Source organism: Selaginella moellendorffii, unplaced genomic scaffold (assembly GCF_000143415.4).
Source record: "Selaginella moellendorffii unplaced genomic scaffold, v1.0 SELMOscaffold_63, whole genome shotgun sequence".
NCBI lineage: Eukaryota > Viridiplantae > Streptophyta > Lycopodiopsida > Selaginellales > Selaginellaceae > Selaginella > Selaginella moellendorffii.
This window is the reverse complement of record NW_003314324.1, coordinates 541,323-563,409: the sequence shown is the minus strand read 5'-3', so window position 1 is coordinate 563,409 and position 22,087 is coordinate 541,323. Positions and strand designations below refer to the sequence as shown.

The 22,087-nt window shown below is 48.4% G+C and overlaps 8 protein-coding genes and 1 non-coding gene across 10 annotated transcripts in view; 6 read left to right on the top strand and 3 right to left on the bottom strand.

Moving 5' to 3' along the window:
- LOC9644644 lies at positions 1–623 on the top strand. Its single transcript, XM_002984638.2, has 2 exons — positions 1–411; positions 490–623. The coding sequence occupies exons 1-2, from the start codon at positions 84–86 to the stop codon at positions 570–572; spliced, it is 411 nt and encodes a 136-aa protein (XP_002984684.1). The 5' UTR covers positions 1–83; the 3' UTR covers positions 573–623.
- Positions 575–3,815, bottom strand: LOC112351552 (pentatricopeptide repeat-containing protein At4g02750-like). The gene is made up of 2 exons (XM_024689627.1): positions 3,708–3,815; positions 575–3,647 (listed from the first exon to the last, which is right to left on the bottom strand). The coding sequence occupies exon 2, from the start codon at positions 3,612–3,614 to the stop codon at positions 621–623; it is 2,994 nt and encodes a 997-aa protein (XP_024545395.1). The 5' UTR covers positions 3,615–3,647; positions 3,708–3,815; the 3' UTR covers positions 575–620.
- A 35-nt stretch (positions 3,816–3,850) lies between these two features.
- LOC9644944 (regulator of G-protein signaling 1) lies at positions 3,851–5,935 on the bottom strand. Its single transcript, XM_024689698.1, has 6 exons — positions 5,865–5,935; positions 5,596–5,716; positions 4,931–5,143; positions 4,562–4,758; positions 4,291–4,471; positions 3,851–4,108 (listed from the first exon to the last, which is right to left on the bottom strand). Exons 1-6 carry the CDS (start codon positions 5,933–5,935, stop codon positions 3,851–3,853), a joined length of 1,041 nt encoding a protein of 346 aa, XP_024545466.1.
- A 226-nt stretch (positions 5,936–6,161) lies between these two features.
- On the top strand, positions 6,162–6,232 carry TRNAG-GCC. Its single transcript has one exon. It is a non-coding gene; the product is annotated as a tRNA-Gly (tRNA).
- Positions 6,233–6,243: 11 nt separating this feature from the next.
- On the top strand, positions 6,244–12,040 carry LOC9644643 (probable phosphoinositide phosphatase SAC9). Of its 2 annotated transcripts, XM_002984637.2 has the most exons (13): positions 6,245–6,489; positions 6,676–7,283; positions 7,368–7,500; positions 7,547–8,718; positions 8,781–8,888; positions 8,944–9,114; positions 9,166–9,378; positions 9,436–9,714; positions 9,769–10,512; positions 10,578–10,775; positions 10,825–11,301; positions 11,349–11,582; positions 11,642–12,040. In XM_002984637.2, the coding sequence occupies exons 1-13, from the start codon at positions 6,468–6,470 to the stop codon at positions 11,915–11,917; spliced, it is 4,635 nt and encodes a 1,544-aa protein (XP_002984683.1). In that variant the 5' UTR covers positions 6,245–6,467; the 3' UTR covers positions 11,918–12,040. The 2 variants fall into 2 exon arrangements, with proteins under 2 accessions (XP_024545394.1, XP_002984683.1); XM_024689626.1 differs by having other exon boundaries at positions 6,244–6,489; positions 11,349–12,040.
- A 174-nt stretch (positions 12,041–12,214) lies between these two features.
- Positions 12,215–13,506, bottom strand: LOC9644943 (hydroxyphenylpyruvate reductase). The gene is made up of 2 exons (XM_002984540.2): positions 13,062–13,506; positions 12,215–12,763 (listed from the first exon to the last, which is right to left on the bottom strand). Exons 1-2 carry the CDS (start codon positions 13,485–13,487, stop codon positions 12,239–12,241), a joined length of 951 nt encoding a protein of 316 aa, XP_002984586.1. The 5' UTR covers positions 13,488–13,506; the 3' UTR covers positions 12,215–12,238.
- A 44-nt stretch (positions 13,507–13,550) lies between these two features.
- Positions 13,551–16,607, top strand: LOC9644942 (probable acyl-activating enzyme 17, peroxisomal). Its single transcript, XM_024689628.1, has 15 exons — positions 13,551–13,807; positions 13,861–13,990; positions 14,042–14,307; positions 14,374–14,578; positions 14,632–14,672; positions 14,725–14,853; positions 14,912–14,985; positions 15,042–15,262; positions 15,318–15,412; positions 15,460–15,676; positions 15,736–15,861; positions 15,913–16,011; positions 16,065–16,280; positions 16,337–16,447; positions 16,517–16,607. The coding sequence occupies exons 1-14, from the start codon at positions 13,557–13,559 to the stop codon at positions 16,439–16,441; spliced, it is 2,175 nt and encodes a 724-aa protein (XP_024545396.1). The 5' UTR covers positions 13,551–13,556; the 3' UTR covers positions 16,442–16,447; positions 16,517–16,607.
- Positions 16,608–16,671: 64 nt separating this feature from the next.
- Positions 16,672–19,410, top strand: LOC112351554. Its single transcript, XM_024689630.1, has 12 exons — positions 16,672–16,755; positions 16,811–16,897; positions 16,955–17,086; positions 17,148–17,321; positions 17,377–17,644; positions 17,698–17,785; positions 17,837–18,009; positions 18,080–18,167; positions 18,225–18,440; positions 18,488–18,558; positions 18,612–18,823; positions 18,882–19,410. The coding sequence occupies exons 1-12, from the start codon at positions 16,695–16,697 to the stop codon at positions 19,337–19,339; spliced, it is 2,028 nt and encodes a 675-aa protein (XP_024545398.1). The 5' UTR covers positions 16,672–16,694; the 3' UTR covers positions 19,340–19,410.
- A 1,192-nt stretch (positions 19,411–20,602) lies between these two features.
- Positions 20,603–22,087, top strand: part of LOC9644941 (pentatricopeptide repeat-containing protein At3g06920) — a 5,077-nt gene continuing 3,592 nt past the window's right edge. The window contains exons 1-6 of the mRNA XM_024689697.1: positions 20,603–20,858; positions 20,929–21,341; positions 21,396–21,523; positions 21,570–21,710; positions 21,770–21,856; positions 21,914–22,076. Of these exons, the coding sequence (XP_024545465.1) occupies positions 20,636–20,858; positions 20,929–21,341; positions 21,396–21,523; positions 21,570–21,710; positions 21,770–21,856; positions 21,914–22,076 (1,155 nt within the window). The 5' untranslated portion in view covers positions 20,603–20,635. The remainder of the gene's footprint in view (positions 20,859–20,928; positions 21,342–21,395; positions 21,524–21,569; positions 21,711–21,769; positions 21,857–21,913; positions 22,077–22,087) is intronic.

Genomic DNA, 22,087 nt, shown 5'->3' with positions numbered 1-22,087 from the left:
AGTATATAGACTCCACCCCGACGTCGAAGCGCTGTTCTCCCTGTATTGTATCGGGTTTCCTTGCTCAGAAGAGATTTGCAAAGATGGCTCTGGTCGCAAACGGCAGCAGCATACAGTTGCTCTCCTCCTCTGTGTCATCCACAACAAAGAATTTCAAGGCAGTGGCACTGAGGAGTAATGTGAGGGGTGTGTCAACAAGGAGGCAATTGAGGAGCGTTAGGATGGAGAGCGTTCCCACAGGACTGGGAGGCACTGAAGTGCCATTGGGAGGGATAACCGGCAGTGTACCATTGGAGCAGGATCCACAAGCTCCAGTCGGGAAGAGAATTGCTTACATCTGTCAAGACTGTGGGTATGTCTACGACCAGGAGACGCTATTCCAAGATCAGCCAGATAGCTACAATTGCCCAGGTACAAATTCACCCCAAAAAAAAAGTTTTTTATATTATTTCCAGCATTTTTCTTAATTTGTTTGTTTTGTGCGTCCAGTTTGCTCCGCACCCAAGAACAGATTCAAGCAGGAGAACGCTTTCGTCGAGGACGTTCTTGATGTCACCAAGGAAGACAATTGAGCTAGTGTATAGATCCACTTATAAAGAATAGAATTTGTATGAGTTTCTCTATCCCTTGGCCACTGGCCTTGTGTTGAGCAAGCTAGACAGCAGCACATACTGCGACGCCGCCCTCTTGTCACTCTCAAACGCCTTCTCCGCAGCAATGGCGCCGCGCTCTCCGGACGAATGCGTCCTACAAGCGCTGAGCAGCGTCAGCCAGGCCACGCTATCCGGAAGAAACGGCATCGTCCGGATCAAACTCTCGGCCTCGGCAACTTTCCCGGATCGCCCAAGTCCGTCCACCATCGATCGATAGTGCTCCACCGCCGGAGCCAATCCATGGTCGCCTTGCATGCTCAGGAAATACTCCCGGCTCCTCTCGAGCAGCCCAAGATGCCCGCACGCCAGGAGCACGCTCAGGCACGTCCTGGTTTGCGGAGCCACCGCGTTTAAGATCATCTCGTGGAAGAGCTCGAGCGCCACTCTCCCCTGGCCGTGCTGCGCGAATCCTTGCACCACCGAGTTCCACGACACCACGTCGCGCTCCGGCAAGCCACCGAAGAGTTTCATCGCTGGCGCAAGAAGTCCGTTCTGCGTGAAAGCCGCGACTATCGCATTCCACGAGATCAAGTCCCACTCCGGGATCTTCCGGAAGGTCACCATCGCCCTGTGTGGCTCGCCGCTGTGCGCGTACGCCGCAATCATGGCCGTCCATGGCAGTACATCCCAGCACGGCATCGCCTCGAAGATCGATCCAGCGGCGTCTACGTGTCCGGAGAGTGTGTAGGCCTCGAGCATTGCAGTCCAGGACACCACGTCCCTCTCGGGCATCGTGTCAAACACCGACTTTGCCTCCTCGGCCTGTCCGGATTGTCCATAGGCCGACACCATCGCGTTGAAGCTCACGGTGTTATACTCGGGCATCGCCAGGAAGAGCTCGGTGGCCTCGTCCAGCCGGTGGCACAGGACGCACGCTTGGATCATCGCGGTCCAGGAGACGACGTCGTGTTCTTGCATGGCGGAGAAGATCTCTCGAGCGTTTTTGAGATCGCCACCTTGGCCGTAGGCCGCCAGCATCGAGTTCCAGGAGAAGGCGTTGAGCTCCGGGGTGGCGTCGAAGACGAGCTTGGCTTGCTGGAGATTGCCGCTCTGCGCGTAGGCGGCGATCATGGCGTTGTAGGACGGGAGGTCGTGCTCGGGCATGGCGTCGAAGCCTCGCCTGGCTTGCTGAAGCCGGCCGTTTCGAGCGTAGGCTGTGAAGAGGATGTTCCACGAGAAGAGGTTTGGGACGTCGATGGTGGCGAAGACGCTGGACGCGCTCTCGAGGTTGCCGCATTTGCCATACATCTCCACGAGAAGGTTGGCGAGGTATCTGTTTTGCCAGAACTGGCTCGCCAGCACCGAGGCGTGGATTTCCTTCGCGAGTGTCAGATCTCGGGAGTCACCACAAGCTCGTATCCGTGAGGCGAAGTCCTTGATCGCCCCTGATGAGTCCTCTTGGGTTTCTTCGATCGAAATGGCTGGTTCTTGTGAAGAGAACAATCCTTCGTCCTTTTTTCTTTCCTCTTCTCGTCGAGTAGGAAGAACTCCATCCTCGAGAAGTTTATCTGTAGCTTCCTGGTGGTGAGCTTTTGGAGACTCCGAAGAGATCGAGTCTGATATCTCCGACTTCTGGAAGATCCCCATGTTGGCGAGCTGGACGTAGCTCGAGCTTGCTTCCGGATCCAGCTTCACCACTTTCTTCGCTGCCCGTGCCGCGCGATCGACATCGTTGTGGAGTCTACACGCTGCCAAGAGTGTTGTCCACGAGAGAGCCTCCGCAGGGAAAGGCATGCTCTCCACCAAGTCCTCCGCCTCTTGGAGCTTCCCTCCACGTCCGAAAACGTCTATCATGCCGTGGTAATGATCGATCGTCGGCTGTAAGCATCGGTCTTCCTGGAACTCCACGAAGAACTTACAGCCCTTTGGAACCTCTCCCGCGTGACTGCAAGCAGTGAGAATGCTCGTAAAAGTGATAGAGAACGTCGCTTCGTCTGGTACCACCCCTTCCAAGTCCATCTCCTGGAAGAGCTTGAGTGCCTGGTCGAGATGCCCGTTCAAGGCATACCCCTGTATCATCGCAGTCCACGTCACCCCGTCACGCTCGACCATCTCCTCAAACAGCAGCACAGCGTTCTCTAAGTCTCCAATCCGTCCATACCCCGAAATCATCGTGTTCCAAGACACCAAGCTCCGTTTCTCCATCTTCTCGAACACTTCCCTTGCTTGCTTCATGTGTCCGTTCGTCACAAACCCAGCTAGCATGGCATTCCAAGCCACGACATCCCTGTCCGGCATTTTGCTAAAGAGCTCTTCCGCTTCCCTGAGATGCCCAGCCTGAGCATAAGCGACGACCATAGCAGTCCACGAGATCACGTCCGGCTTTGGCATGTTGTCGAAGAACTCTCGAGCTTCCAGCAGCTGACCCCTTTGGGCATACGCTTGCATCATCACAGTCCATGAAACAGCATCCCGCTCGGTCATCTTGTCGAACAGAACTTTAGCTTCTTCCAGGTCTCCTCTTTGGATATAAGCCTGGATCATCGCGTTCCAAGACACGATACTCTTTCGCGGCATCATTTCGAAGATACTCCTGGCTGCTTGCATATGACCCTTCTGGGCATAAGCCGACGTCATTGCATTCCACGACACGGAGTCTCGTTCCGGCATCTTGTCGAAAACTCTTCTTGCCTCGTCGAGGCGGCCATGGCGGACGTATGCAGCGAGCAGTATGTTCCACGAGAAGACGTTGGGCTCGCGAATGCTGTGGAAAACTTCGCGAGCAACCTCGAGGTTGCCACACTTGCTATACATCTCGATCAAAAGGTTAGACAAGTAGATGTTGTGCTTGAACCTGCTCTGGAGGATTGCCGAATGGATCCGCTGGCCTTCGGACAATGTCTTGCAAGCCTTGAGGCTTTTGCCATAGTGCGCTGGTCCGGGCTCGCTGTGATCCCTTGCTTGCTGGTAACTCTTCACATCCTCCTTGAGAGCTGTTTGCTGCTGTGTAAGTATCTCCATTCCAGCAAACAACGTTGTAGAACATAACTCGAGCTGAAGAACACACAAATGCTTTTTCGCTAAAGAAGAAAAACTCGACTGTTAATTTCTTACTCTGCGCGCACGAATTTCGTGTATCGTCCAGATTCTAGTTCGCCAGGATCAACTCCGTGGCAACGTAGTGTCTTGGCTAGTTAATAAGATTTCGGACCTCTGGGATTGTGATTCCTGTGAAGCACACGTTGAGCTATATAGTGTCAGTGAAGTTTTTGACTTACTCCAGTATGATGTTGTTCGGGTTGATTCTCTTTGCGAAGTTCACCACTGAACGGGCAACCTTGGTCGAATGGATTGTCTGGAGTAGGATCGTAAAGCCTTCTCAACGCACGCTTGGTAGCAGTCACATCTAGTTGCTGTTCTAGATCGTCACCAGTTTGCTGAGATTCCACATCAGCGTCCAGTTCATCTTTTAGTTCTTGAAAATACTCGGATTGCCAGTAGTCGTTCGACAGATTCTGTTTCAGGGTTGCCGAAATTCACAAATACATGGAAGAACACACAAGAAACTCACGTACCATTTGCATCATTTTCAAAACTTCGCCGACGGCACGCTTGAACAGGTCTGGGTCAGCCAAATCAGTCGTATTGATAATGTCTAAACGCATTTGATGGGATATATTGATCTCCATTGGCGCACCTGGAGCAACTTAAAGAGTTTGGCAAAGCATTTCTCACTGAACAATGGCCAACCTGACTTGATGTACTTGTCAATGATGTGTTCTGCCATGTAAATTCTCTGCACAACTTGATGCTGCTGCTGGAGTTTGTTGAGCTCTCGAACCTCACTGTAAAAATGCACGACCTCACCGGCCATTCGACTGAAATATGCACAGATAGCGTTAACAGCTCGAACTTGACGATGCGTCAGAATTTACCTGTCGGCAAAAGCCAAATATGACTGTCGAAACCTTCTATGCTCAAGCAACAGCTCCAGCGGCCTGTTAAAATTGAAGGCTATCAACGGTTGAGATATGGCTCCACTGACTGGAACTCCAAGCGCTTGCCCCATGGTTGAATACCGGTGGTTACTCCTACGGCCGTGAAATAGATCGTGAACGGGTTTTGCGATAGGAATCCAAAACAGGAAAAGAACGCCAACGCTGACCTGTGCAGACACAACGTTTTAGAATTCACTGAGTCAAGAAAAAATGTATTTACGTACCAAAACGGCCACAATAAACCGAGTAGTGACTACGACTTTTGAATCAAGCTGGGCTGCAACAAACATTCCGGCCCAGACAACTGCAGAGAAGGGCATTAAGAAGGGCTGAACAGACTGAGCGAAATGTCAGATTACCAAGCATTAAGGCGCAGATGGAAGCTGCTTTGAGAAGCTCCTTGAACTCGTCAAACTCAAATCTTATGTGCCGCACCTTCCAAGTTGCGAGCAGGAGAATAGCAGGATAGAGAGCATAAAGCGATCCCACTGCGAGCTCCCAACGTATGTTAAACTGGCAGGTCGGTGATCGCTTATCGTGATCACTCACTGCCTGTATAACTGATCATCGACAAGAACGTGTCTATAAGAGCCTGCCTCACACCACGTTAATTCTTACCTGCGGCTACAGCAAACCATGGACTAACAAGTAGCGGAAGAAGCTGATAATACTTCAAAGGTGGTAAGCGCCTTCTGCACAACAGGAAATGTAGAAGTGATGGAAGGGAACAACAGAAGAAAAAGCTAAAAACTTACGCAATAAAGACGTAGTGAAGCCTATATGCCTGTACAATATGACAGCTTAAAAGGATTCCAAATCCAAATGGTCCCTTCAGCCAAACTATAATCCACAGTTAGCCAGTGAAAGAACAAAAGCGATTTTGCTTACGCATGAGATCACAATTTTGCCATAGATGGCGTCGAGATAGCCTCAAATAGTTCAAAGACATCTTGAGAATTTGGAACACGTGAGACAGCAAAACTCTAGAAAACCTGTGAGCTTACCAGAGAAGACACAAGATATATCAAGCTCGCGAATGCTTGGACGAGCAAAACCGACACCTTCTTGGCGTTGAGCTCCAATTGCCGTCGCTTGATACTTACAAAACAAATGCCAATGCAAACTCTAGAAGAGGAACAAAAAAAATCACGTTTACCGTTGCAAAGATGAAAGGAACCAAAAAAATCTTACAGGAAAATTACAAAGAATGTGATGCCAGCAGCAACGTAGTCCGAGACACAGCCCCCCACTGTCCTACAGTTCGTCATTTTACTTGCAAGATCGTGGACCCCAAATCTGAAGCTCAAGCGCAAATTCCTGGCCAAAAGACGATTGCTCCTCCATCGCTAGTGCTCGGCATTAGCATTTCTAGCTTGCATTTCTGACCAAAATCCACGCTTCTCCCGGCGAGAAGAGTAGGCAAATCACCGTCCACGGTCATCTAAGCCCTAATCAAGAACCCTAGAATCGTCATGGTGTAAGATTCAAAGGCGGGAAGTCAGTCAGTCAAGACACGGAAGAGTTAAATTCTTTGCTGGGGTTTAGCAAACCGTAAAAGTCAAACACACGAGCACTGCTGGTCTAGTGGTAGAATAGTACCCTGCCACGGTACAGACCCGGGTTCGATTCCCGGGCAGTGCAGATCACTGTTTTAAAGTTTGTTTTTTCTATATATGTTCTGACATCTGGGCCGTCAAATGATGGACGGTTGTCGGTGCCGCTAGATTTTAAATTCATTGGTACGTTAAATTGCTTGCCCACAAACCCTAATGAAGCCCTAGATTGCAGAGGGCTTTGAGAGGGATGCGGCAAGAGGCGCCTGGCACGACAAGCGCGGGACGGCGCTGCTGATCTTCTCGGCGCTGCGATTTCAGCGATGGCCGACATGCTGGCATCTGGTACGTTTTGAAAATTTTCTAGATCTGGAAATCCTGGGATCAGCTCGTTCTTAGCTCAATCCGCTATGCATTCGCAATTTCTGATCTAGAGATTTGGTCATGAATTGGATTCTCTCAGCAATGCGTTTTTTTATCAGTCGTCAAGCTTGATTTTTTTCCTAGCTCTGACCTTGTGTCTGTTATCAGGACCATCTGGTGGCCTCTTCCGAGAGACTTCCATAATTTCCGTGGAGCTTGAATCGGGAGAAGTCTACATAGTCGCCAGCCTCGCGAGTAGAAGGGACACTCAACTTATTTATGTCGATCCTACCTCCGGAGCTCTTCGGTACACTTTCCAGGACCAGTTTGACAACTTCCAGACCGACTCGGAGGCTATCAAGTTCGTGACGGCGGGTTCGCGATGGCTGATCAAGAACAAAGTTTACGCGCGGGCAATACTCGGATACGCAGTCTATGGCTGCGTTGGGCTGCTCGTGCTGGCCACCAAAGTTCGAGCTTCCATCAAGGATATGCCTGGAGGTGACACAGTCTACACTGTTATGGAGAGCCAGTGGGTGAAGATCCCGCTCAGGAATCCTCAGCCTCAGTCGAAAGCCGAGCTGAAGAATGCGAGCGACTTGCTGGACATCGCCATCGACGGAATGCACTTCTACTGCGAGACGAGAGACGTCACCAGGCCGTTTCCCAGTGACATCTCCGTGCACGATCCGGACCTCGAGTTTGCGTGGAACGTTTGGTTGACATCGCCTTTCAAAGACATCGGACTTCACCATCACTGTGTAGTCCTTTTGCAGGTCTCATCTTGTTTTCTGTGGTTGTTTGCTTGTCTTAGGATCTCTTTTTCTCTATGAAGTTACTGAAACGGTCTTGTTGTACAGGGTCTTGCAGATAGTCGGACGTTTGTCGATGCCAAAGGGCAGTATGCAACTGTAGCAATAACAGCGAGGAGGAGTCGTCTACATCCTGGAACTCGCTATCTAGCACGCGGGCTTAATGCTGCGTATAGCACTGGTAAGTTTTTCTCTGTTTCTTCAGCATCGTACTGATTTTTCCTCAGGTAACGAGGTCGAGTGTGAGCAACTCATTTGGCAACCTGGAGCTTCTCCTGGGCCAGTTCCGTTTAGCACATACTTGTGGAGACGAGGCACAATACCGATATGGTGGGGCGCCGAGATAAAATCAACAGTCTCAGAGGCCGAAATCTATATCGCTGAGACGGATACATACAAGGGGTCGGCACACTATTTCAAGAGGCTTCTTTACAGATATGGCCAGATCGGCGATAAGAATCCCGTTCCTATCGTCTGCGTCAACCTTCTCAGGGGAGCTCTAGGAAAGTCGGAGGTTCCATTGCTTCAACACTTCCAAGATTGCGTCGATCAGCTAAACTCGAGAAAGGAGATACCCGAAGCAAAGCTGTGGCTATTGAACTACGACTGGCATGCAAACATAAAGCTGATAGGCGATGCCCGGACCGTGGATGGTCTATGGCAATTACTCCAGGCTCCAACAATGGACGTAGGCTTTAAGCTGGGGACTTACGTTCCTACTGCTGACAAGAGCCGGGCCTCTATCACTCCCGGGGTCCGAGGTGGAGGATGGAGGATAACAGACAGGCAACGGGGCATTATTCGTTTCAACTGCGCTGATTCTTTGGATAGAACAAACGCGGCTAGTTTTTTTGGAGCTGTACAGGTTTTTTCGGAGCAGTGTAGAAGACTCGGAATAGATTTAGATTCGGACAGGTCCATCCAGCCTCAGATATCGAGTTCGAGAGTATCGCTTGGCCCGCTCCCTCCTGGCTGGGAGAAGAGGAAAGATGCAGTCACAGGACAGGTGTTTTATATCGACCACAACACTCGGACTACTACCTGGGACCATCCGTGTCCCGACGAGTCATGGCGGAGATTCAGCATGACCGCAGACGAGTTCAAGCTGGCCACTTTAGGTGCTCCTGTGTCGATGATGGCGGAGCTTTTCCTTCTCGCAGGCGACATACATGCGATGCTTTACACCGGGTCTAAGGCAATGCACAGTCACATTCTTCAAATTTTTAGCGAAGACGCAGCCAAGGCTAAACGAACCGGAGCCGCTCAGAACGTGGCAATAACGCTCCAGCGGAGATATTTGAACGTGCTCGTGGATAACACACGGCAAAAGCAGCTCGAGATGTTTCTGGGAATGCATCGATATCAGCATTTTCCTTCCATACCGGAGAGGCCCATTCAGGTTCGGAATTTCATCACGCAAAAATCTTTTAGAATAAGGAGAAATTTATCAGGTTTTTGCAGATACTTTCAAGATCGTACGCATTCTTGCTGAAGCCAGTGCCTAGTGCCTTCCCCAGTCTTTATATCCCCGACTCGCTCATTAACGTGAAACATAAAGACTTGATATGGGTATGTTGTTCTCTGGCAACAGAAACTTTCTTTTTCTTACTTTCATTGCTTTCAGGTCTGCCCTTCAGCTGCAGAATTTGTGCAGTTTTATATTTTTCTTTCAGAACCTTGTCACGTATGCCAACTCCTGTTAACTGTTGGCCATGGAATGGAGGATATGTCATCCCCAACGTCTTTTGATGTTCGAACTGGACGTCAGATTGATGAAATGAAGCTAGTTCTAGAGGTATTTGCGTTTTCTTTTTCATCTTTTTTCGCTAATGTAAACCTTTGACAGGGAGCAAACATACCTCGCTGTGCTGCTGGAACGACGCTATTGTATTCCCTTCCAGGTGCGATAAATCCGGAAGAAGGAGCTATCACTGGTGCAGGACATTTCCCTTGGCTTTACGACTACGAAGAACAAGAGGGTGAAGTCGACTTCTTGACGCGCTTTGTGGCCGTCACATTTTATCCTGCAGCACCAGGCGTTCCTATCACTCTTGGAGAGGTATGGATGAGATAAATTACAATAGCTTAGTAGAGTTGCTGACGCTCTCGTCCACAGGTTGAAGTTCTAGGAATCCCTCTCTTTCGGAATAGCATCTGGAACAACAGAGTGACACCTGAAAGCTCCGGGAATGAAACTCCCGGCTTCATTGACAGTTCACCATCACCTGGTAGCGCAAACTATGGGTTTGATTTACTCACTGGCGACATCGCTATGCCTCCGCCACCCCCCGCCGCGAGGCTGCAAAAGGCAGCCTCTACAAGATTCGTACAAGCCGGAGACATGGCCGCACAACAGTATAGAGAGCATCTCCACCAGTTCTGTGGTGGTAACTTGGTAGGCCACTAGTACTCTCCAGTTTTTATAGAAGTTCTAACTTGTTCTTTTCAGGCAAAGAATTTCAATTACACGGAAGCTATGGAGCTGGAAATCATACGCCTCCGCCTCGGCCTCTCGGCAGCCATGAGGGACCGAGTGCTCTTGGATTCCGGAAAAGACCCCGCGCTTCTAAATCCCAATGGACTTGTGAGTCCGGCCAACTTGACTTCTCTCCGGCAGGCAGCAGTCCAGCTCGCGATACTGAGCCAAGTTATCACCGAAGACGAGGAGCTCCGAGCCATCGGGTTGGTCCCTCCCAGCCAGAGAGGCGGCGATCCATACAGCAGGGACCAAGCGACGTGCTCTCACGCCGACTGCGAGGTGGTGATGATGAGAAAAGGAAGCATGGTCCAGGGCGCGTCGACGGTGACGACCATCTCTTCGTGCAACTCCTGCAACAAGAAAGTTTGCGGATCCTGTGTGGCTGGCAGAGGGACTGCTCTCGTAGGAAACTTGCAGCAGGCTGTGCTGGGAGGCAGTGCCGCACAGGGTGTTGTCCGCGGCCGGGCTTCTCTGGACGCTGCGCTTTGCAAGAAATGCGTCCATCCTCTGGTGCACCAGGCGATACTTCTCTACACGCTGAGGCAGCTGCTCTACGCGCACAAGAAGAAGCGCTTCAAGTCGGCGGTGCTAGCGGCTCTTCAGGACTGTAAGATGCTGGGCAGCTCTAAAGATGGTGGCATTCCCAACGTCAAGAACTTGCTGCGAGGAGAGACGTCTCTGGCGGAGTATCCGGAATCCACACTTCTTTTCTCGGTAAGCTGCCGCTCTTGCGATTTAGAAAGACATAGAAAAGTTCTTATGCTGCTGAGTTTTTTCAGGTCCATTCCGATAGAGGATCCGAGCCAGCCACATCGCTCATAAGCACGCGATCCAGCTTCAACACTATGTCATACTGGAGGGCTCCGCCAGGACTGCCGAGCGTCGAATTCAGCATCGTTCTTGGCCAGCCTTCTTCCGTTACTGGCATCATTTTGCTCGTGAGCCCGTGTGGTTACACAGCCCAGGATGCTCCAACGGTAAGTCGACTGCTCTATAGGAATGTGGCTTATTGCTGATTCTCCGCAGGTTGATATATGGTGTGGAAGCGTTGTCACGGAAACCGAGCGTGTTTACGCTGGAAGGTGGGAGTTTGGTTCCGCCGGAGGCACTCCACAGCAGCAGCTTATCGGACCAGAGAGAGACCCGGCCAACCCTCGGCATATGGTCTTTAGATTCCGGAGTCCCGTGAAGTGCCGGCTTGTATGGCTCAGGCTCTCGCTTCCCAACGCGGCAAACATGGCTCGTCCTTCATCCGCAGCAACCTTGACGCAGTCTTTCGATCTTCTCAGCTTTGATAACCCCGTCCAACCTCAGAATGGAAGACTGGGCCAGAGGTTGGGCTCTGCACAGGCTGCAGCTACGCCTCGGTTGCACGCCAGAAGAATCATCGTTACTGGTCGGAAGGTACTGGATGATCCGGAGGTGGTAGCGAGTCCACAAGCACCGGAGAAGAGTGCTTGGAAGAGCATGCTGGAGACGCCTGCTCGATATGGACGGCTCAAGGTAGAAAGAATTTCTAGAGTTTGCTCTCCTCTGACAAGTTGATATAGGTCCAAGTTGATGGAGAACGGCTCAGTGAAAGCGGAAGGGTGATAGAGCAGATGATCTCTTCTACTGTCCCAAACGTTGCGGGCTTCCGACTGGACGCTCTTGTCGCACTTCGAAACATTGCGAAGCAGAACTTCGTCAGCAGCCAGCCAAAGTCGCTGGATGCTGCGCTGGATTCCATGGACGAGTTCCTCATCAGCCCGGCCGTGCTTAGCATCCGTGTCACTGCTCTCCAGGTAAAACTCTACGAATTGTTGCAGAGCGTTCTAACCTCCTATCTTTTCTTCCTTCGCAGAGCTCGTCAGATCGATGTGTCCCAGTCGCGAACTACATTCTGCCAATGGCCAGAGTTGGCACCCCGCTCTACTTCGACTTCCCCATGCCGATCGAGGCCAGAGCTCTCTACTTCGAGCTCACCGGCAACATCTCCGTCTTCATGGAGGAAGAACCAGAGACCGACGCTAAAGAGGTTCCACTCCCAGCGGGCCTCTCGCTTTCCAACAAGATCCGACTGTACCGCTACGCTCTCGCCGTGGAACTTGGAAAGTGGCCGCAGCTCTACGCGATCTAAGTAGAGATTTTTCCCATAGCCGAGCGAAGGACGGAAGTTTTCCACCCCCTGTGAAGCTAGCCGCTTCTACTGTTTGTGCGATATAAAGTTTTCGTTTTTCTTGAATGTAAGCTCTTGTTGATATCCAGCTTCACTTCCAGAACTACTGCCATCTTTTCTCTTGAATGTAAGTTCTCGTTGAAATCCAGCTTCACGTCCCTGTGATCTAGAACTACTACCATCTAAGTTTTCGTTTCTCTTGAATGTAAGTCTTTGTTGACCTTTCCATGTTGCTATCTGGAACTAATACCATCTATCTAGCTTGATCCAGATTCTAGTCCATTACTCGAATGCCACTGGAGTAACCAAGGATTTCCCTGAGAAGTGAGCTTCCAGATTTCTTACCACTAAATCCCCCATCGCCCGCCTGGTATCCCAAGTACCACTCCCTACGTGTGGTAGCAACACGACGTTATCCATCCCAAGGAGCTCCTGTGGTACCTGTGGCTCCTCCTCAAACACGTCCAATCCAGCCGCCCCCAACCTCTTGTCCACCAGCGCCTGGACGAGCTCGGCCTCGTCCACGATCGGCCCCCTCGCGATGTTTACCAGCGTCCCCTCCGGACCCAATGCGTCGATCACTTCCCTGCTCACGAGATGGCGAGTCTCTGGCGTTAGCGCGCACGCGACGATGAGAGCGTCGGAGTCTCGCGCTAGATCCACCAGGCTGGAGTAGTGGGCGTAGGGAACTCCGGGCTTCTTCTCGCGGGAGGAGTAGGAGATTGCGCAGCTGAATCCCTCGGCGCGCTTGGCGATGGCGGAGCCGATCCTGCCCAGCCCCACGATCCCGATGCGCTTTCCACTCACCTGCGAGGAAGAGAAAGAAAGAATGACTGTCGCTAGAGGAAAATATTTCGATCGATCATCCACAAGATGAAGCCATGGATCACGCAGCAAGAACTAGATCGATCGACTGGCACCGCAAGAACAAACATCTGTCAGGAATGTCGAGCATGCGATGGAAAAGACGATTCCACAAGCAAGGAATAGAAAATTTCCCTTGTGTGAGAGGGAGAAATAACAAGAGGCCATGGATCACGCAGCAAGAACTTGATCGATCACTGGCACCGCAAGAACGAAAATTTCCAGGAATCGAGAGCTTTACCTTGTGTGAGAGGGGGAAATCTCCATGGACCGGCCACAATCCCTCGCGAACATAGCGATCCGCCGGGCAGATCCGCCGCATTGTCCCCAGCAGCAGCGCCATTGCGAGATCGGCCGTCTCGTCCGTGAGCACATCGGGCGTGTTTGTGACCGCCACGCCGCGCTCCTTGCACTTTTTGAGGTCGATCTTGTCCAGCCCCACGCTGAACGACGACACGATCTCCAGCCGCGGCAGCGCATCGATCACCGCCGCCGACGCCTCGAACTTGTGATTGACGACCAGCGCTTGAATCTGGCCCGAGTGCTGCCGCAGCATCGCGCCGGGATCCTCCGCCTGCCAGAGCCGCAGGAGTCTGAACTTGGAATCCAGCGCTAGTTCGAGATCGGGGAGCATTGGCACGGCCATGAGCACGACTGGACTCGCCATAGCCAATCACGCCCAAAAGCTCAAGAGCCCTAAAAAACCGGGTAATATTTTAGGGTTCTAGCGGTCAAAATGGAGGAGCCCAGCATTGAGGAGCTCGTCGACGCTGGCCTTGGCCACGAGGAGGCGCGATCTTTCCACTGGAAGCTCAATCAATCGCTGCGAGCATCCGGTGAGTCTCCGTCGAGCATCTGGAGGTCGCTATCGAAGAATGTGCTCGCTCCATCGCATCCATTTCGGCTCCATCAGCTCCTCTATCACTCTTGCTACAAAAATTGGGACTCTGCGAGGCTTGGTCCGCCTCCAGTGTGGATTCCCTCCTTGTAAGTGAAGCAAATTTCTTCTCTTCTTTACTCTCATTCTCTGCGCGACACAGAGCCCAGGCAAAATCCACGAATTTGGGAAGAACGATGGACACTTACGGCAGAGATCTCTTCGGCTGTTCTTTCTTTGATCCGATCACGAACTTCGCCGAGTTCCAGCGATTCTCGGTTGAAAATCCAGACGTAAGTTTGTCTCGTGGAGCGTGTTCTTTGTAACGTTTCTTAATTTTCCAGGTTTATTGGAGGATTGTTCTCCAGGAGCTTGAGATTCCTTTCGTGGAGCAACCTTCGCGAATCTTAGACATGGAAAGAAATGAGATTGATGGTGAGCCATGTCCCGGGGGTCAATGGCTTTGTGAAGCTACGCTCAATGCCGCTGAATGCTGTTTCCAAGAGAGCCGATGTAGAAAATCTTTCAACACTGCCATTCTTTGGAGAGACGAAGGTGACGACACAGGTTTGAATTCACTCACACTAAGCGAACTCCGATCACAATCCTGGTATCCTTTTTTGTCAGCTCTTGTTTTTCTTGGACTAATCTTTGATGGATTTATTTTTTCTTGTAGTAGAGTGGCAAACTCTTTGGAACGATTGGGTTTCTCGAGTGGCGATGCTGTTGCTATCAACATGCCAATGACTCCAGTGTCAGTCGTTGTCTATCTCGGGATTGTGCTTTGCGGATGCGTGGTTGTCTCCATTGCTGACAGCTTCTCTTCCTCGGAAATCGAGACCAGGCTAAACATTTCCAAAGCAAAAGCGATCTTCACTCAGGTCGGTCTTGTCTGAAAAGATTATGCTATAGTAACAAAAGACCGTGCTTGCAGGATGTTATTGTTCGAGGAGGGAAAGATCTTGCTTTGTATACGTAAGTCAAATTCCAAAGCATTTACTCGTCCGTCTCAGTGTCTTCATTGCAGTCGAGTTGTGGACGCCAACGCTCCTCGAGCTTTTGTAATTCCTGGAAAGGCGGCGGCTTTGACAGTGGAACTTCGCAGCAACGATATGTCATGGGATGAGTTCTTGGCAGTGTCCACGGGCCTTGCTCGGTAAATTCATCTCTTCGGTTTAGTTGTTAGCAAACTATCGTATAGCGGCTTTTGACAGGCGACAGGAGTATAAAGGCGTTGCTCAGTCAGGCGAAGCGTTCTCAAACATTCTGTTTTCCTCGGGTACCACAGGTACACTTACATACACTATACGACCAAGTTGTATGCTTTTTCTCTTTTACTTCTAGGTGATCCGAAAGCTATACCTTGGACGCATTTAACACCAATCAAGGCTGCTGCGGATGGCTGGGCACATCAGGATATACGAAGTCGTGATGTTGTTGCTTGGCCAACGAACTTGGGGTGGATGATGGGGCCTTGGCTCGTTTATGCGACTCTTGTTAACGGTGCTACTATAGCTCTCTACAACGGGTCCCCTTTAGGCCGTGGCTTTGCAAAGTTCGTCCAAGTAAGAGTTCATGCTCTTTGAACTTGTTTTACACTCGAGCTATGGTTTTTAACAGGACGCTAAAGTAACAATGCTGGGTGTTGTGCCTAGCATTGTCAGAAATTGGAAGACAACAAAGTGCCTGGATGATATTGACCTCTCACATATAAGGCGAGAACATCCTTCTGATTTATGGTCTTAAAGGTTGCTTTCTTCAGATGTTTTAGCTCAACTGGCGAGGCATCGACAGTAGACGATTACCTTTGGCTCATGAGCAAGGCTTCTTACAAGCCTGTCATTGAATATTGCGGGGGTACTGAAATCGGTGGCGGTTTTGTCACGGGCTCACTTCTGCAACCTCAAGCTCTAGCGAGTTTTAGCACTCCTGCCATGGGATGTGATGTTTTCATTCTGGACGAAGCCGGAATTCCTCTGGTAAGTGCTCTCTTATTGTGGATGCTATAATGTTTTCTTAAACTTTGCTTTGCTCGCAGCCAAGCGAAATGCCTGGTATCGGTGAATGTGCTCTTGATTCTTCGATGCTAGGAGCTTCACGCATCTTACTGAATGCCAACCATTTCAACATCTACTTCAAAGGAATGCCAAAACACAATGGAAAGGTAGATGATCAAAGGAAAACCAAGTATTTATCTTACGGCACATTTTCTTAGACGTTACGGAGACATGGAGACGAGTTCGAGCGTACGCCAGGAGGCTTTTACAAAGCCCATGGCAGAGTGGACGATACAATGAACCTGGGAGGCATCAAAGTAAGCTCTATATCTTCTTTTTTCTTCTCGTGGATTTTGTTTTTGTTTTCCAGGTGAGCTCCGTTGAAATCGAGCGCATTTGCAACGCAGCAGATCAGAGAGTCCTGGAGACCGCCGCAATCGGTGTCTCTCCAACGGGAGGTGGGCCGGAAAAACTTTGCGTAATTGCCGTTCTCAAAGCCGAAGTGACCGACAAAACTGACATTTCTTCCGAGCTCAAGCTAAGATTCAATGCTGCCATCCAACGAAAACTAAATCCGCTGTTCAAGGCAAGTGCCATCCTCGCGTTTTTCTCGAAAGTTCTCATTTTTCTCGCATTTCCCAGGTCGATTCAGTAGAAATCGCTGGTTCCCTTCCTAGAACAGCTTCAAACAAGGTGATGCGAAGAACTCTTCGAAGCCAATCCACTAAACGCACGTCATTGTTATAAGAGAAGGTAAATTGCTTGCTTCTCTCTCCATTGTTTGTCTCTAAAAGCTTCCCTTTTTGTTATTTTTTTGGCCAGGACGAACTCAAAGAAAGTGGCGCCAAGGAGACGAATATGCCAATGCATCTCCTGTGAGGAATATACATTTAACATCTGGCATGCTTTGCTAGGGGCTAGGGTTTGATTTGTCGTCGGTGTGGGATCGGTGCTGTGAGAGCGCGATTTGGCGCTGGGATGGGAGAGTAGAAGCGCGCAAATGGAGGAGACGGATTCTCCAGCGAAGACATGGGGAGACGTGATTACATCGTCTTGGCGCCGTAAGTTTTTGAGCGGCATTGCGTTCTACATTTCTAAGTTTTTTGCAATTTCCAGGGAAATCCTCGACTGAAGCTAAGGCCGAGGCTGAACCAAGTGAGTCTGAATCGACAAGCCAAGAACAAATCACAAGCAATGAAGCTGGTTTGTATCCTCTCCTTTTTGTTTTCTTTGTTTCTCTTGTAAGATGGAAGCTGTTAGGAGGAGGAGATATCCGTGATTCTGCGAGTAAGTCCCTGCAAGAAGAAAAAGAGAACGAAGATAAAGCGGGGGAGAGTGGAGAAGCTCCAGCAAAAACATGGGGAGACATGATCTATCCTTCGACTTGGAGACGTAAGTTTTTCCTTTTGGAAAAATTAGAGTTTTGAATTTCAAATGGCTCAGCTTGTTACAGGTAAATCTAGAGACGACTCGGAGCTTACGAAAGAAGTGTTACAAGAGGAGCCCATTCCAAAAAACCGGCCACGTGATGAGAAACTCAAGGGGAAATCCGATGGCACCAAAGATGCGAACCAGGTGCCTGCGAAAACGTGGGGAGAGATGATCCATCCCGCTCTTGCTTGGAGGAGTAAGTTCTTATTCTATTTAGCTCTTGTGTTCATTCGAGAGAAAATGTTTTTCAGGGAAGTCCAAAGATGGTACTGAGCCAAGTGAAGCTGTGGAAGCAGCAGCGCAAGAAATTGATGACTTAGAGCTCAAAGAAACTAGTGACGATGTTCCTCGAGCAGCAGAAGGCACGCTTACTGCTGTAGCAGCAAGCATAAAGAGAAGCATTGCTGGCATGAGTCGATGGAGCATGGCAGATCTTACGCTGGGTCTGTATAAATTGTCTGGTCGACATGCTCTTGAGGGTGCTGCTGACACCATCAATGGCTCCCGTGTTTCGTCTTTGTGAGTCGTTTGCTTTATTGTATGCCTTCGTAAGCTAACTTTCAGGATTGCAGGGAAGAGCTTCTAGAGATCCAACATTGGTTTGGGTGGGCGTTTGCTGCCTATAAGAAAAGCAAGGAGAAGCTTGCCAAAGACTTGAAGGTCTGTTCTTGTTTTACAGAAATTCTTATCGCAGTGGCTTTTTTTTTTCAGATAGAAGAGACGCAAATTATTAAGCATGTCTTTACTTCTGGAGTTTTAAAGCCTGCGTATTTTATTGCTGTTGATAATGTTAGACATTGTGTAGTGATCAGCATCCGGGGAACTTTGGCTGCTACAGATGTTTTGACCGATTTGAATCCTCACAGTGAGAAATTTGAGGGTGGGTAAGTTGTTTAGCTTTCTTATCAATAACTCCGATTTTAAACAATGTTTGCCTCTTTTACTCGTTTGCAGATATGCTCATTCCGGAATGCTTGCTGCAGCTCGCTGGCTTATGGATAATGAAACTACTTGTTTGAGAGATCTTCTTGTGGCAAATCCGGTAACTAGCTCGAACTTAAGTTTCCATAGGCTGTGATCTTATGTTTCTTGTTATCAGGAGTACCGTTTTGTTCTTGTCGGGCATTCCCTGGGTGCTGGAACAGCCGCATTGCTTTGCATGCTCTTGCGGGACTGTGATGGTGGAAGCGTAGGACCTCTTTCGAGGCTTGGCATACCTCCTTCGTGGATTACATGCTGGGGTTATGGATGCCCTCCTTGCGTCGATAAGAGGCTAGCTGAAGAAGCGGGTTTCATCAGGAACATTGTTCTTCAGGTTCATGTGCTTTGTTTTTATATTCTGTCTAAAGTTTGCCTTTTCAGGACGATGTCGTTGCTCGAATAAGTCCTGGAGCTCTAGAAGACTTGCGATCCGAAATATTGGGAACAGACTGGTAAGATAACGTTCCATGTTCTTGAAATTTACTTGCTAGGATGTGATTAACAGGAGCCAGGCATTTAAAGATGGTAGCAAAGGGAAGAAAATGTTGGAGCTGGCTCAGGGGACACTGCCAGGCGTGGCAATGAAATATGGCCAGGCTGCCTTGGTGGTAGCAAGGTCAGGGGCTCTGGCCGGGACGAAGATACACAAAGCTGCAAACTGGTTCACAGTTGGAATGGCGGCAGCGGAGCTTCTGCGCTCGGCTTCGACATATAGAGGCAAGCTCTTTTATTTCCTCTCTTTCTCCTAGTTTTACTCAAGCGACACCTATGCCAGGAGTGTCCACGACTGAAAACGGAGACGTAGATGATGACGTCGACGAGAAAGATTCTGAAGTCGCAGCGGCAACCTTGGCAGCAAATGTGGCTGAGACAGTAAAAGACCCGAAGGAAGCCATGGAAATGGAGAGACTCTACGTGCCGGGACTTCTCTATCACATTCTTCGCAAGCCACTCCAGCCCGAGCTATTACTTGAATCGGCATTGCCAGCAGCAGCATCATCAGACGATGAAAATCAAAGGAGTGAGAGTCAAGAGACAAGCCGAAGAGCTAGCAAGAGCTCTCCCAAGCAAAAGACGAAGCAGCCCCAGTTCCAACACATTGTTGTTCGCGGTGACGATCCAACGTCGAGGTTTAAGAGGATTGTGCTGTCCAGCACACTCTTGTCCGACCATGGCTGCCATCAGTACAAGGAAAGCATTCAGGATGCAGTTACATGGATAGAGAGCGAGTGATTCTCGTGCGATTATATATAAGCGATTCAGTGATTTATAAATCAATACCAATGTTTGTGACGTTAACAATATCCATTAGGTTTCAAAACTGTAATAAAAGGTGTTTTTATCAGTATTATTAAACAATAAAAAGTACTAAATAAACACTATAAAAGTAATTCTTTTTTAAGCTAAATAAAACGATATAATGAATATTATATCGTTTTTAATATTTATAGTTCCTCTGAGTTTCATAAGTGTTTATGGAACAAATAGAGGTGAAACTTTTTGGAATGAAAATATGATAGTTAGTAGTGAAAGTATGGATAGAATTATTGAAGGATTTAATAACCTTATTAGTAGTATTGATTCATCAAGTCCATATAAAATAAATTGGTTTGATGTAGTTTATATTCCTCTTAATATTGGAACAGCTGTTGTAAAAATAGGGCATTTTTATGGTCAAGAACCATTTTGTAAATCAAGTTCAGCAAACGGAGAAGTTTCTGGTCATGTTATGAAAACATCAATATCTAGATTATTAAGGAGATATGAAACTATAATACTTAAAAAATGTGCAGAATATGTTTTAATAAAATCTGTAAGTTATGCTATTTCTTATTCATTTGATGGTATTTCAGAACCTGATGATGAACATTCTCAATCTCAATTAGTAACTCAAATAAACTTTTATTGTGATTTTACTAATAGTGTTTTAATAAGTGCTTCAAGAGGTAAACCTTTTCAGTTTATCAAAAGTGATCAGTTTTTGGTATCCACTAATAAGAAAATAGTTTTACTTTTACAAAGAACATGTAATCTTGTTTTATTTTTTAAAAGATCTATTATTTGGGAAACAAATACATTCATAAGTAATGCAATCACATGCACACTTGAATTACAAAACGATGGCAATCTTGTTATTTATTCAACTACAAAATCACAAAAGAACTTGGTTGTTTGGGCAATCAATAAATATTGTCAGCAACAACCAAATTGTATTTTGGCTTCATTTTTAATTGTTCAAGATGACTGTAATCTAGTAGTTTATAATGCAAAATCCCCAAATAATCCACGTTGGGCAACAAATACATTATGTAAATAAACTTAAGGCTTTATCTCTTAAATTGAGTTATTATTGTGAAGTTGTATGAAGAAAATTTACTCTCATATTAATTCGAATTAAGTTTATTAATAAGATAAACTTACATTCTAATTAGAATAATAGATTTCATGTTATTTATAATAAAGTAATTCTTATTTCATTCTAGGGCTCTAGGAATGCATATCTCCTCCTGGAACAATGTGGGACGGAGGATGGATTTCAGTACCGCCGCCGGAAATTCCATGGCGGATGAGCGGGGCTTCCCGGCCCTTGCCAGTAAGCCGACACTGGGGCGAGCCAATCCCTTCGCCAGACACGGCATTGGTACTGTCTGTGACGAGCAAGCGATGAAGAGCTTGCCTCCACTGCTCGGGAAGCCGCCAAAAATTCTCGCCGAGGAAGAAAAATGTGGCAAAGAAGAAGCGAAAGATATTGGTAAGCTTTCTAGCTCATCGGCACTGATTGCCTCAGAAACAACAAAAAAAGCTTTCAATTGTTTGCGCAGTGCATTCTGCGAAGTTGGAAAGTGGGGTGGGAAAGATTTTTGTTGGCAATCTTCCCTATGGTGCGACAAAGGAGAAGGTTGTCGAGCTTTTCTCTCGTTTTGGTCCGGTGAGGGATGTTATCTGGATCCGCAGCCACGATCATCCCGAGAGGAACAAAGGCTTTTGCTTTGTTTACTACGGAAGCTCCAGTCCAGGAGCTTGTGCACTTAAAGCTGCAGAGGTTGATGGGGTGGAATTCGAGGGAAAAAGGTTGGCTATCAAACTAGACGATGGAAGAAAATCACGTCAAAAGGGAGAGGAAGAATATGGAGACTGCTCGGATGAGCCTGCTGCTCAAAGATTCCGCGAGACCATGGAAATTGACGCTGGAAACTGGCATAAGATTGTCAACGCTTTTCAAGTGATCGACAAGGTACTGTTTTTCTTGTTCTCTTTTTAGTTCGCTTTTTTCCAACTTTCTTTACAGCCAGTGTTACGAGAGTATGGGCTTTTGGTCGATTTCTATGCAAGACATGGTGACAAAGTTGCTGCACGAGCAACTTTTGAAGCTATGCGAGCTTCTCACATCAAGCCCAATGTTCATATCTACACGAGGTACGCGTCTTGTTAGTGAAACCAGAAGGACTCTTTTGTCTTTCAGTTTGATTCATGCTTATGCAGAAGCTAGAGACATGGAAGGGGCTGTAGCGTGCACTGAAGAAATGCTTTCCCAAGGCATACAACTCAATGAAGCAGTATTCTGCTCGATCATATCGGGATATGCAAGTGCTGGAAATAACGAGTACGATTCTCGCACTGAGGCAAGGCTTGCTGCTCTTACAGCGTGACCATTTTTGCAAGGGCTGCAGAACATTGGTTTGAGAAATTCAAGGCCGAAAATCTCGTTCCTGGTGGGATCGTCTACAACAGTATAGTCCAAGCATATTGGTAACCCTCTTTGTTTCTTTCTAGGTTGGTGCTCTTTGACGAGTTTTCTCGATACAGTCAAGCTGGGAACATGGAAACGGTGGAAGCTTTATTAGCACAAATGGAAGAGGAAGGATTTCAAGGAAACTTGGGATTATACACCACAGTGCTTAATGGTTTTGCGGAGATACGTGACGAAGAGAAGTGTCTTAGTTTCTTTCACAGATTGAAGGTGAGTCCTGTGACTTGATA